This window comes from Leptosomus discolor, chromosome 12 (assembly GCF_034619465.1).
Source record: "Leptosomus discolor isolate bLepDis1 chromosome 12, bLepDis1.hap2, whole genome shotgun sequence".
NCBI lineage: Eukaryota > Metazoa > Chordata > Aves > Leptosomiformes > Leptosomidae > Leptosomus > Leptosomus discolor.
In genome coordinates this window covers 14,239,466-14,253,049 of record NC_141402.1, presented here as the reverse complement: position 1 = coordinate 14,253,049, position 13,584 = coordinate 14,239,466, and the positions used below count along the sequence as shown (strand labels likewise).

Sequence of the window (13,584 nt, the reverse complement as noted above, 5' to 3'; positions counted from 1 at the left end):
TGTGTTGCAGTTTGAATGAATCAGCCCTGGAGAACCACCACCATTTGGAAAATGATGCTTTTTCGGACAAGTCCGAGAGAGACAACGTAGAAGAGTCGGAGAACGAAACACATGAGAACAGTCGGAAGACAAATGAAAGTGAGAGCGATCAGTCAGAAATCCATGGAGAGGTCTCTCCAGGAAGGAAAGGGACGACTTATATTGAACAGATCTATGAGGAATTTGGGGAGGTAAAAGAAAAAAAAATTATTTTAATCACTGCCTGTTTCTGTTAAAATGTCTGTGTTCATAGTGTTTGTCATTCAGCCTTTCAGATGCATGGCAGTTAAGAATCAGCTTTGTGAGTTCCAGTGTTTTACAGATAAAGCAATGCACAGCTTTCTGCTAAATTATGTTGAATTATCATGTGCTCTAATAATTATGCGTTATGAACAGCAGCTCTGCTACTGTGCTTTGGCATGTTTCCAGCATCAGCAATTGCTTTAACCAGTTATTGCATTAAAGAGCCGCATAGCGTTGGCACAGTGCTTTGTGGAGCCAGCGGGAGGGGGAATTACTATTCTGGGCGTGTGTCCTGGCCAATTAGGATGCTTAGTCTTTGCATGATACAAAATACGATACTTTCCTTTTTTCATTATGCGTGGAACATCCTTTTTGCGTGTCCTAATGGAGCATTTGAACCACTTGATTCCTAAATGACAGTTTCTTGTATGAAAGCCATTTCTCGTGTCATTTAACAGCAGGAGGATGCGTTTCTGTTCCATATAAAAGCGTTTGTTAGCTGGATGTCACTGTGACACCTCTGAGGAAGGCAGCAGTAGAGAGCTGAGGCAGCCAAGTGTGTTGGGTGAGAATCAGTCTGGGCAGGCAGCAGAGGAGCTCTGCTCCAGTGCCAGGAGGGCTCTGAGCACTCTCTTGCCTATTGCTTTGAACAAGGAAGCTGAAGTCTTCTTGGTGCTTCAAAGAAAACCACTTTGCTAGAAAGCTGTTTCTTTCTTAGAATCACAGAGTCATTTAGGTTGGAAAAGACCCTTAAGATCATTGAGTCGAGCCGTAAATCTAACATTGCCATGTCCACCACTAAACCGTGTCCCTAAGCACCACAGCTACACGGCTTTTAAATGCCTCCAGGCCTGGTGACTCCACCACTCTCCTGGGCAGCCTGTTCCGGTGCCTGACAGCCCTTTCGGTGAAGAAGTTTTTCTTAATGTCCAATCTAAACCTCCGCTGGCACAACTTGAGGCCGTTTCCTCTTGTCCTATCACTTGATTCTTGGGAGAAGAGATCGACCCCCACCTCACTACAACCTCCTTTCAGGTAGCTGTAGAGAGCGAGAAGGTCTCCCCTCAGCCTCCTCTTCTCCAGGCTGAACCCCCCAGTTCCCTCAGCCGCTCCTCACAGGACTTGTGCTCCAGACCGTTCACCAGCTTCTTATGCTCCTCTTTCAGTGTTTTCCTGAAAGCGTAGTAGTAATAATGAGGAAACAAAACCAGTTAAATATATCATAATTACACAGTGATAACATGGAGAATGGTTAGGTGTCCCCCACACAGATTATATTATTGCTGTTTATTTCTCTACAGACTCCTTATATCAGGACAACCTACATGAGAGACCACAAAAGAACATCTCTGCCATACCACCTCGCAGAGATGCGGGAGGAGTTGTTTGTCTCCTCCTTTCCACAGCCCAACCACCCCCAAGAGCAGCAGCTTGTGGTCTGGAGCCACCGATCTGGGTAGCATTATGTTTGCTGCCGTTTCAGATGTCAGGTGTGAGGAACAAGCCCCTGCCATAGAAATAGTGCTTGTAAACAGAGACAAAAAAAACCCAACCAACTCTTCTTTTGTGCATTTCTCCCCTCAAATCCTACCAAGACACACAGCAAATGGTAACTGGGTCCAAACAGGATTTTGAATATAGCTGAGCAACAGCAAAATGGAGGCAATTTTAATTTCTATCAACTGCTTATTCTGAAATGACCTTTTACCACGTGACAAACTTGTCCTAGAAGTGTTGGTAGGGCAGGCTGGTACTTTGGTGTTTGAATGAGCCTTAAGGCAATGCTGATGTGTGTATGTGGGTGTGTGAGAGAGAAAGATCTCTGCAGTTTTACATTTAAATTAAAAATAAAAAAAAATCAATATAAACCGAATGGAAAGGACTAAATTTCTTCTTTTATGTTACTTTGTGTAACATAAAATCAGGCTAACCATGGTGTGGCTGCTCAGGCAGCACAGGGGTAACATCCAGCGGGCTTTCAAAAAGAACTGCCGCGTAGCCTCGGCCGTTAGGTGCTCCGTTAGGTTTCTGGTATTGGCCAAGAGATGGGGCTGTTGTCACCTGGGACACGCAGATAGGCCTGGTTGTTGGGCCTTACCCACTGGTGACAGTAAGGTAAGGAAAAGCAGGCTGTGTGCAGGGACGCGGTTCGCTGTCAGCAGCGGGCGGAGATGTGTCGAGGTGAGCACATGCCAGCTAGTGACATCAGCTGTCGCCTGAAACGGAAACTGCTGCCCCCCAGCCTGTGCCTGCAGGTCCGATTTGGCAGGACGGAGGTCACAGACGTGAGCTACCACTGTTCAGTGCCCAGCTGGGCTTTGACAGCCCGTTGGAAAGGGGTGCGTGGGCACGGGCACGTCTGTGGGCCTTTGGCAGGGGTGTGCTTGTGCTTCCGACATCCAGCTTTGCCTTGTTTGCAGGAGGAATGTGAAGGCAGAGGTGGGTGTCTGATGGACTTTGAGGTTGCAAAAGTTGGTCCAGAATATAAAAAAGGCACCTCCTCAGCAGGCAGATTGATAACCAAAAAAATTTTTTTTCCAAGCTTTTAGTTTTGACAAGTTACGGAAAGGGTTATTGAGGGTGATGTATTTTAGGGGAAAGCAAATCAGAAATGACTTGAAGTTGTTCTCATCCTCCTGAACCACCACCTTCTTCCCTTTTCATCCATCCCTTCTGCAGTCATTCATTCTGAGTAACACTTTGTACAGCAATTTCAACATGGCATTAATTTATATTACAAATACAGACACACTGGAGAACCTGGAGAAATAATGAAAGTTCTGACAGACCCATATGTACTGTAAGCCCTAGCTGATGCTGTGGTATTACGTTCTTTAATGGTTTGCATTTTTTCTTGGAGGTTCAAATTGTGTATTACATCAGACTGTCACAAGAAGAATGGTATGATAATGGAAAAGCAATGAAATGAAAACAGCTTTTTTGTTCTTTGCTCTGAAATTCCCCTCAGCCTGCAAGCTGGGCTTAGTGTGTTTCTGCGTGACTAGTAAAAGGGCTGATGGGGACCCAAAGAGGGGATGCTGGGAACGTTCAGGTGGTGAAGATTTAGTGTTTAGTGATTTGCACCATCAGCAAATCATGTGGGGATATGCCATGTGTCCTCTCCCAAACCGAAGTCCATTCCCGAAGTGGAACTGTGCTGTTTTTCTCATAGAAATCTCTTTCCTAAAAACAGTAGAAAGCTAAAGCATTCTCTTTCGTTGTTACACTGTGATGCCTAGGATGCATTAAAATGACATTCATGTTTGAAAATATTATTTCATTTTCTTTCTCCAGTGGCTTGAAAGGCCCATTCTCCCATGTTAAAGCTCATGGAGCCCCGCTGAATGTAGAGGAACTACACGGTTATTGTGGAAACCACAACATAATCCCTGGCTTTTTTACTGTTACCTGCGCATCTGCAGGGAGTGCTGTAGTTTTTGTGCGTGTCGCTTGGCAGCAGAGCCTTTACTGTGCTTACGCTACCAGTTTGTCTTAGTTTGAACTTGGAGAACTGCTTCCATTCTTTGCTGATGACTTGTTTACCTCCTAAATCCTTCTACATGTGTAACAGTAAATCTTACAGTCTCCCATTTGCTGAGAATGGGACCGAGAGGAGCTTCTTGTGTGTATCCCCCCCGGCTGCAGTGATGCTGTAACAGCCTTGGGCATGTCCACACTTCTGAGGGACTGCAGTGCAGGGTCTCCTTGGTTGACATTGGTCCAAGCTGGCCCATCGCAGTCCTGAGGTGTGTGGAGGCAGTGGCTCAGGAAGGAGCCCAGCAGAGGTGTTCTCCCTGCCTTGTGCCAGCTCTTGTAGAGGCCCAGGGTTTTCTGTACCAGTCACTTTAGTGCTTTGGGGATTCACTTCTGAGGCAGAGCTGATGTCTCCTTGCAGTGGTGTAGCTGAGCATTCACCCTTGTGCCAGGGCCAGGTACACCTGGGTGAGCTTGGGCCCTCCAGGTAAATGCACTTGCAAGAAATGATTTTCCTGTTTCTGCCCTGAACTTCCCTTTTCCCATCATAGACAGGTGAATCATCTCAAACAGAAACCGTCTCTGAGGAGAACAAGAGCCTGATGTGGATCCTGCTGAAGCAGCTGCGGCCCGGCATGGACCTGTCACGGGTGGTGCTGCCCACCTTTATCCTGGAGCCACGCTCGTTCCTTAACAAACTCTCTGATTACTACTACCATGCTGACCTGCTTTCCCAGTAAGCACCGTGCGGAGCGTGCCCGACGTGGGCACTTTCCTGATGTTTGTGGAAGCGTGTTACGGTGTTAGCTGGGTGCTGGCTGGGGGGCGTGTGTGTGCTTGAAAAGCTCACAAATAACACCCCAGCCGCTGGATTCAATGTGAATCAAGCCAGGCGCCAGCGGCAGTGACCTTTTAAAGGTGGACTGGTGCCAGTGAGGGGCAAGGAAGGACGGAAACCAGTGAAGCTCTGCACGTGCACACGTTTGCCAGCATTGGCTGGAACTGATGGGGATTCAGCTGATGCCTTTGAGCATCCCGCAGCAGAGCTGTGCCACCTTCCGGTGTGCTCGTGTACAGAGGGGAAGAGGACAGAGAGCAAACAGAATCGTCAAGCGCTTCTGCCCCCAAAAGCAATGTAATTAGGTTGGTTGATAAACAAATAAGAAACATCTTTTAACATCGCTGATGAGAGAGACCAGCTGGGCGCAGCAGAGTAGAAAATAGAAAATGTTACGCTTGCAGACAGGACCAGCCTTCTCAATGAGATGTGCCTGGTGTATTTTAAAACCAGTGTGTGCAGTGTTCAAATAGCAGCACTAGTTACTCATGTTTATTCCACTGCCTCTGGGTAATTTTAGAGTCATGGTGTTTTCAAGCCTTATTCGTGGTATTTGTAACATCTGAAGTTAAGGTTCTTCTCAGTGCTGAGATCTAAGAAAACTAAAAGGGGTTTGGAGGTTTTGTTAAATAAACCTCTTTGTGTTACGGATGATCCTTCTAAGTGGATTTTGCAACAACTTACCAGGTTGATTTTCAAATCTGACTAAATGGTTGGAAATAGCAGGAACCCTTCGTTTACTTCCCTCTTCATCTTCGAGCGGGGAGGGGTTGGATGAGATGACCTTGAGAAGTCCCTTCCAACCTAAATTATCATATGAAATCTCAAAGTACTGAAAGAGGCCGTGTAGCACACTAGATAATGCTAGTGTAAGTGTCCAATCAAACCTGATAACCTCCAGAAATTTTATTAAGCTTTTTGCAGGAGTGCAGGGCAAGGGGTCCTGCTTTTTCAGAGTTTGTGTCTGTGTTGTATGATGTACATTACTAAACATGGCAGACATGTTTTTCACTGGCAGCAGCACAGAAGTTACTTCCCTTTAGTATTGAGGAAATACTATTGAAATTAATCTTGTTATACTGGTGTGAAGTGAATGTGATTTGTGAACAGTGTAAAGAGCATTTATGTTCTGTCCTGCAGGGCTGTCCTTGAAGATGATCCATACAGTCGAATGAAGCAAGTTTTGAGGTGGTATCTGTCTGGCTTCTATAAGAAGCCAAAGGTAAAAGAATGCATGAAGTTGGGGTGGTTACATGTGTTGGAATCTTCTCCTATGGTTATGTGTTTCTTTATTGTCTTTCCTTTGACACTTTACCTCTTCCATCGTTCAGAAGACTTTGACAATTACTTTTAAAAGTGAAGATGCATTTGTTTTCAGAGGAGACGTTGAGAGCAAAATAGTGTTGATCAACCTCAGAGCCTTTGCACTTGACTGTTAGAAGGCAAAACTAGTCATTAACAAGTAACATGCCCTTGGATGCAAGATTTTTCCCTTTGTTTTTCAGGGAATAAAAAAGCCATACAACCCTATTCTGGGAGAGACATTTCGCTGCTGTTGGTTTCACCCCCAGACAAACAGTCACACGTTTTACATAGCAGAACAGGTAAGCTGCGTTACTTGGATGCTCAGGTGTTGCAAACAGCAGCCTGCTTGCACCGCTGTGCGTAGGAACACGCGCCTCATCTCGCCCTAGGAGAGGAACCTGGAGTTTTGTGTGGGTGGGCCATGGGTAAACTAGCTGCTGATCTTTTTTCTTTTCAGATTTACAGAGAGTGTGTGAGCTTTAGTGCACACTCAAGATTGTAACATTAGCTTCTTCAGTAAAGACCTTTCCCATGGGAATCTGCCCTACTGTTTTCTTATTGTTAATAAAACGTGGTTTGTGTTGCCACTGTCAAAAGGGGCATAAAACACAAAGCCAAATCCTACTTTCCTTTATTTCTAAACTTTCTATAATGATTTTAATAGGAGTAAATTGAGGGCTTAGCTCAATGTCTTTGGGGATAAATGACAGGCAGAGCTCACAGGTAAACTGGCCTGACAAAACTGAGATTTATGGTGTTAAGAAAGGGATCTCATGACCTGGTGTAGGGACTGCCTGTTGCACATACATTTTTTTCCTGTTTAATCAGAGAATTTTTGTTTTGTTTTGTTTTACTTCAGCCGCTGCATCCATTTTATGGAGGTTCTTCAGATGCTGCCAAAAAGTTCTGCACTGTCATGTATTGTGTTGAAAATCTGACAGTGTACCTGTTGGCCTAAGCTGATCTCAATGCACAAGGACAAGAAAATATGGGGTGGGGGTGAAAGTTTACATATATAGTGTTCTCCTATATAATGATGTCACATATAACGTTCCCTCCTTTGACACTGAGGTTATTAATGGTACACATGGGGCTTAGAGGACTCAGCTCAGTCCTGCAGCACTTGCAGGACTCCTCGGCCCTTGTGCTGTCTCTGGAGCATGTGTCACACTGCGTGAGGCTGTGTGTGCGCCCACCGCTCTGCTCAGCCTGTGAAGACTGCTCAAAGTGACCTGTGCCTCTGTTCCGTGTAGGTCTCCCATCATCCGCCAGTGTCAGCGTTTCATGTCAGCAATAGGAAGGACGGATTCTGCATCACTGGCAGCATTCTGGCTCGGTCCAAGTTCTATGGTAGGGTGTTAAGGCTCGCACCTTCCAGGGAGCATCATGGCATTGGTTTTGGTTTGTTTTTCAGTCACTCCTGAGTGTGTTGAGAGTTAAGAACAAAGAAATGCTTAAGAGATCTGCCAACCAGGATGCCATAATTCCTTGTCTTGGCTCTCCTGGCTCTCCCATTTCCACCATTTTGGTGGTAGATCACACTGATGTTAAAAAAAAATATAGAAAAATTGAGAGCTTTAAAAACCCCATTTTCAGAAAGCAAAGGTTCATGAGAATGTATGGGCAATTGGTTGTTGGACTACTTTGCCTGCGCTCACGGATGAGTCATTTTATAGCTGTCTGATCACCAACTGACTTTTGCAAAAGTCTCTGTATATATGTAACCATTTCTGAGAGTTGAACCCCAAAGCTTCAGAATGTCCTCAAATAATTTCAGTCTCAACTGAGACAGCACAATTGCAGGCTCTGGAACAGTGTTGCTATTTGAAATCGTTTTTTTGTTCAGACAGTCACCTCTTAAGTACTGTCCTCTGGTTGATGTATTTGCTGAAACACTTGTAAATAGTCATTGCTGTCCTTCTGGCAATTTTATGTTTTGGTTGGGATCATACACAGAAGGACCCGAAAAACTTGTAAGCATTGGAACTGATTTCTGCATCCCACTAGTGACTTATTTAATGTACTACCCTTTCTGCAACAGGGGCCAAATGCCAAAGCAAATACGAGCCGTACAGCAGAGAGTTTATTAGCACTGCCTGCTTCCAGCAGCAGGTGGTTTGCAGGGTCCTGAATTACTAGCATTTCATGTCTCTTCTTTCATTAGTGTCCTACCTTTAAATGGAAATGTTTTTGTAAAGTAGGATGAGTGACCAGGTATAACATGCATTTTTTAATGTGTGTGTATTCGTTCTTTTAAATTCTAGGTAACTCACTTTCTGCACTGTTGGATGGGAAAGCAAAGCTTATGTTTCTCAACAGGGGGGAAGATTATATCATTACTATGCCATACGCCCACTGTAAAGGTAAGTTATGACTGTTCACATAGGAAGCAAACAGAAGCAATAATATACTGGTGTCTTACTGACTGACTTTGCACTAGCTCTCTTCTTCCCTCTCAAATACCTGGCACCACAGGGACTGGTAATTCCAGGGGGCAGTTGCTCCGCACATGAGTCAGAGCGCTCAACAGAAGACCGGTAATGCTCTTTGAAGTCTTTTTTATTTGCCTGTGCAGAGCTGAGGACAGAATTCTTCTAAGTTAGTTTTAGCACTGTGTAGAAACAAAAAAATACTGCGTCTGTGCTCTGCAGATAAAGTGAAGGTGGAAAGAGTAAGAGTGCATTTCTGAGCTTCTGAGGATAAAAAGGTTTTCTAATGTTAACACTGAAATTTTTTAATATATTTTCTGGCTTTTTGAGAATAAAGGAAATTGCTGACTTCTCTTCTGATTTCTTTGGTACTCTGATGATGATATTCCTCAGTGTATGAGCTGCCTCAGTGAGGCTGATACCTGTTACCGTGTGGCTTTGCTCTGTTGAGCTGAATGTGCAGTGAGGCCAGAGGATGGCTGCTGAATCACTGCTGTAACTCTGCCTTTCTCCTAAGTGTTGCTGGCATTTCAACCACAGTGATAAAATCGCTCCTGCAGCAGTATCATCCAATTTTGGTTTTTGAATATTTTTTTATTTTGGCATGTTGACCTCTAAGTTAGTATTTATGGAGGGTCTAGCTCCCTGAAAACAGTCACTTCTATAAATTGCACCCTCTGTGAACTATTCTCATGCACAAATCTTTTTCTTGTCAATTTTTCTTGGCAAACGACCTTTTCAGAAGATGGCACACGTGTAAAAAGGAGCCCCCTACATGACTGCTAGTCTCCCGGGTTCTGCTGAATCCCGTTACAGCTCCTCTCTGCCCCATCCGCCCTGTGAGGAGCGACTGTTTAAGCACTAGCGTAAATGAAGTTGCCAGGCACAACTTCCCTTGTTTTTCCTTGCGCACTTTCGGCTTGCCACAGGTGCACTGCCGGCCCCTGTGAGTAAAGCTGTTTCCTAGCTGGTGCGATAAATGGGGAATACGGACTCTGAGGAGGATTCTTCATGTTGATAGTAAAGAGCCATTTCCTAGAAACTTTGGTTTCAGTCTTTTGAAAACTTGAAGCCAAGCAGTGAATGTCACAGTGTGTCAGCAGGAGCCACTTTGAGTTGAGAAAGCAGATCGCTTCTGTCGGGGCCTCACTTAAGTCTCTTCTTTCCTATCCAGGGCTTCTATACGGTACCATGACAATGGAGCTCGGAGGGAAGGTTACCATCGACTGTGAGAAAACTAACCACAGGGCAGAACTGGAATTCAAGCTAAAGGTAAGAAACATTGTGGTCCCCATTTTGAATGGGTCTCAGGGGTGGCCTACCCAGAGAGGGGGTGTCATCCTGCAGCGAGTCTTGCCTAGTGCAACTGGATTTGAACCCAGGAAGCACAACTATTTGTGCTTGCAAAATACAGCAAGGTGTACAAACTGCTTTGAGGCGAGTTAGGATGTGAATCCTCAGTGTAGCTCTCCAGTAGCCATCACAGACGTTCTCTTACCTTGCAGGTATTACAGTGAGCTGTACCTTGTGTTTCTCAAGGCTACAGGACCTTGCCTCGACGGCAGGGTAAGACCCCATTTTCAGGCAGATAGTTCTCAGTGGCTCTATCACACTGACGAGCCACACCGTCCTTGCCTTGTACTGACTTGTTCATGTAGCTGTTCCCTCCCCAAGAAAGCCTGGTGATGCGAATTTACAGTATGCAGATAAAATGGAGATATCTTTGAGCATTCCTGTAGTTGTATGCATTAAAATTCAGGAGGGAAAGTGATGACCTGTAACTTTTCTTGGACAATTAAGTTGCTTTTTAAGGAGTACCCATTTCTCTCCTGTTGCATCAAACAATTTCTTGCCCGGGCATAAAATGAAAGACGGAGAACTGACAGCCTGCAGGACTTTAGAGTTGCAGCCTTAACCAACATAAATGTGAGAGGTTGGTGGAGTTAGGGGAGTCTTTTGCAGACTGCATTTTTCTGGGGGCAGTAATAATTTTCTGTCTTTATTTGTCCTTACAAAGACAACTGTTGCCCCATGTACTTCCTTGGCATTTGCATGTACTTCCCTTTAAAGCCTGTTCTTCCCATATCCCTGACATACTGTGTTGAGGCCAGTGGAGTATTTCCCTTGGTTGGTGTCATCTCAAACCTACAAACACTTCAGAGCTTAAAATGCAGACCCTTCTTTTCTGGCTTGAAAACGATATGCTTAGTCCAAATATGACTCAGAAAGGTCCCTGTGGCTCAATTATGTGCTCTGCTTTGAATATTTCTTAGCCACCTTTTTTAGTAGAATTGTGAGAAGGTAAACCCCATAACTTCGTTATTAATTTGGGTATATGTGCCAGTTCTCTGCTGAATGGCATACACTGATTCTTGAGACACTTGTGATTTCTTTTTCCATGGGTGTTGCAGGAAGTTTGGGTTTATATTGTTATTTAAGAAAAAAAAAATGTTCCTCTGCACAAACGTTATTGGAAAGTAGCTGCTAGAATGTCTGAAGAAATGTTGTGTGGTATGAATGGAAGAGCTGGTCGCTCTGTCGCTGCCATTTCCTGTGTTTGGCAGGCAGGAGGTGAGGGGAATTTTCCATTGTTCTGAGAATCTTTTCCTTGACTCTGGAAATACCCTTTTTCTTTTTTTGTTTGCTGCTGACGAGAGCATCTTCACACTGGAGACTTCACACAGATGCAGCCATCAGCAGTGCCACACTGCTGTTGCTGTCCCCTAAGCAGGAAAAGTCACCAGCGGCGTTAGTGCAGCTCCTTCTCTTGGACAAGGCTGCAAGTATAAAGGTGCAAACTGTAGTGTGACTCTGACAAAGGGCAGGACTTGCCCCCATACGCTTCTCCTGAGGTCTAGGTGACAACAAATCTATCTGCAATGAAGGCGAGGCCTTACGCTGCTGAATGTTAATGCACCTGAAGGCTTATCTCCCTTCCTGCAGCTCCTACGGTGATTTTGGTGTTGCAAACAAAAGGAGGAGGGCACGCTGCTAGGCAGTCCAAATCCCTGTTAGAAGTCATTCTGCCTTTCCCCAGGAATAGTTTGAAATCAAGCAGGTTGCACTTTCCTTCCCTCCTGCTGAATCACTGTGTTTGGCTCCCTTCCAGTTCTCACTAGACTGATTATATTTTCTATTTCTCTTCTCCCCTGACAGCCCTTCTTCGGTGGCAGCGCGAGCATTAATCAAATCTCTGGGAAGATTAAATCAGGAGAAGAAGTGTTAGCAAGTCTCAATGGACACTGGGTAACACACGATAATCGAAGTTGCTGACAGTTTGAGCGCGCGGGGCAGCAGGGTGTGTGGGAGGACCGGCAGCCCCTGGCAGGCTCCCTGCACTGGAGCAGGGCTGTGGAGGGCCCGTGTCCTGCCTCTTCCCGCCATCCCCAGGGAGTGCAGGGAGCAGAGCTTTCCGGGCCACACCTCTCAAGGTCGTTCGCGCTTCCATAGTCCCACCCACCTGCAGTGCGAGTAGCACTTGCACTCGCCGAGCCTGGGCCGAAGCTGGGGACGGTGAGGAGGGTTTCCATCAAGCCAGTGGCTCTGTATTTAGGGTCTCAGGCTTAGGGCCAGCACTCTTGGCAGGAGACAGTGTGTCTTATGTGTGATTGTGAAAATCATGAGGCTTCCTTTTGTCATCTTGTTTTCAATACTTCCCCAGCCTCAGCAGTATCAGGGAAGAACTTCATAGCATTTAAAGTTCATTATTTTCACAGCAAACCTTTATGGCAGAAGATGGTTATTCCTCTGTTCATGAGGTAGAAGACAGAGGCGTAGATTTGATGATGGTCTGTCTGTATGGGCAGCTCAGAACGGTCAGCAGAGCAGCTAGCACCTTTGCACACCTGGTATCCACAAGTGAATCACTCAAAGGCATCCTTAAGCCAAAATCCAGCAAGAATAAATTGGCACAGTGAAGGACGTAGTCTGGGGTTTTGGTTGGGAACTCCTGGTAACCGAGGCAAAGGCAGTGAGCCCTGGCTTTGGGCTGGACACTTGGGTATTCATCTCAGCTACATTTTGGCATCTACATCTTCATTATAGTTGACCTGTGTTTACTGTCCAGTCCATAGAAGTTGCCAATTCTGAGACAAGATTTGTCTCATCCTAAAGGAGGTATTTGAAGTAGGTCAGGTGAAATGTGCCTGGATAAAGCCCTCTCTGTACTGAGGTCCTAACCACAGTGTAGCCTTTGGTGTTGGACTCCTCCCCTCAGGCAATCTGTCTTTTTACATAAAAAGCTAGTGACCATTTTGAGATTGGGGGATTTACCGTTTCTAAGAAGTATACAAGGAGATTTATCTCCCTGTGCCTGGGTAGCTTTTCCATTCTGAGCTCCCTTTCCCGCAGGATGAGCCTTGGCAATTGTGGGTTGCGCTGAGCCGTGGAGTACCTTGTCTGCGGTGGGTCCTGCGAGTGCCATCCGCAGGAGCCTGTAATCGAGTGGTTCCCCTGAGGCGCCGAGCCACATGGTTGCGTGCTGCTCAGCTTCCAGCCTTCTGTGTTTGGGTTTTATCAGCCTGAAAATAATTTATTCCTCCCTTGTTCTTTGTGCTGGTTGTTTGTGGTGCACAAAATTAGAATGATGTGTAAAAGAAGTTAAATGGGTTTGAAAGGGTGGCTCCATAAGCCGCTGTTTGCGGTTGCATGCTGTGAACAGTGTAGCTGCTGTGCAGCGGTAGGGATGTTGTTTGTTCTCTTCCCTCCCTGCTGAGAGTATTGGCCTGCTCTCCAGAGCTCTGCAGCTTCTCTCTGGCACTGTCCAGTTTCGTGACAGAAACCCTTGCAGCTGAAAGGCTAATTCTCTGCCTCAGGACCTGAAAACTCACCTGAATAAAGCAGGGAAGCAAATCCCAATGCTTCTCGGCCCCGGGACCAAAGCAGCAGCTGAGAGCTTGTATATATGCCCCTAGAGATGCACGTAGTGATACTTGATAATGCCTACATGCCTCCTATCCACAGCTGGGTGGCTCTTGGGCACCTGAGATCTGTCCTGGAAGTGGCACCTCAGGACATGACAGAGGAAGTCCTGAAGGAGACTTTGAGGAGGGATGAGAGTCCCTCAGGGCTGAAGGAATTGCACAGCTGGAGATGTGGGAAGTGGACTTGGAGACGTGCATCAAGGGACCATGGCAGGGGAAGAGATGCAGCAGCTGGGTCGCAAAGGCATTAGGCAGTGACGGGCAAAGCCGGTAGCTGTGACCTAAATAAGGTTTGCGTGGTGCTGATACCGCGTCCGAGCAGCTGAACAGCACC

The 13,584-nt window shown here is 45.9% G+C and overlaps 1 protein-coding gene across 3 annotated transcripts in view; it reads left to right on the top strand.

The window, feature by feature from the left end:
• OSBPL5 (oxysterol binding protein like 5) overlaps positions 1–13,584 on the top strand; it is a 62,245-nt gene that overhangs the window by 41,027 nt on the left and 7,634 nt on the right. For all 3 annotated transcript variants that reach the window (XM_086471994.1, XM_086471993.1, XM_086471992.1), the window contains 8 exons: positions 11–230; positions 4,308–4,492; positions 5,735–5,816; positions 6,100–6,198; positions 7,153–7,249; positions 8,164–8,262; positions 9,503–9,600; positions 11,485–11,574. In XM_086471994.1, coding sequence (XP_086328120.1) covers positions 11–230; positions 4,308–4,492; positions 5,735–5,816; positions 6,100–6,198; positions 7,153–7,249; positions 8,164–8,262; positions 9,503–9,600; positions 11,485–11,574 — 970 coding nt within the window. The remainder of the gene's footprint in view (positions 1–10; positions 231–4,307; positions 4,493–5,734; positions 5,817–6,099; positions 6,199–7,152; positions 7,250–8,163; positions 8,263–9,502; positions 9,601–11,484; positions 11,575–13,584) is intronic.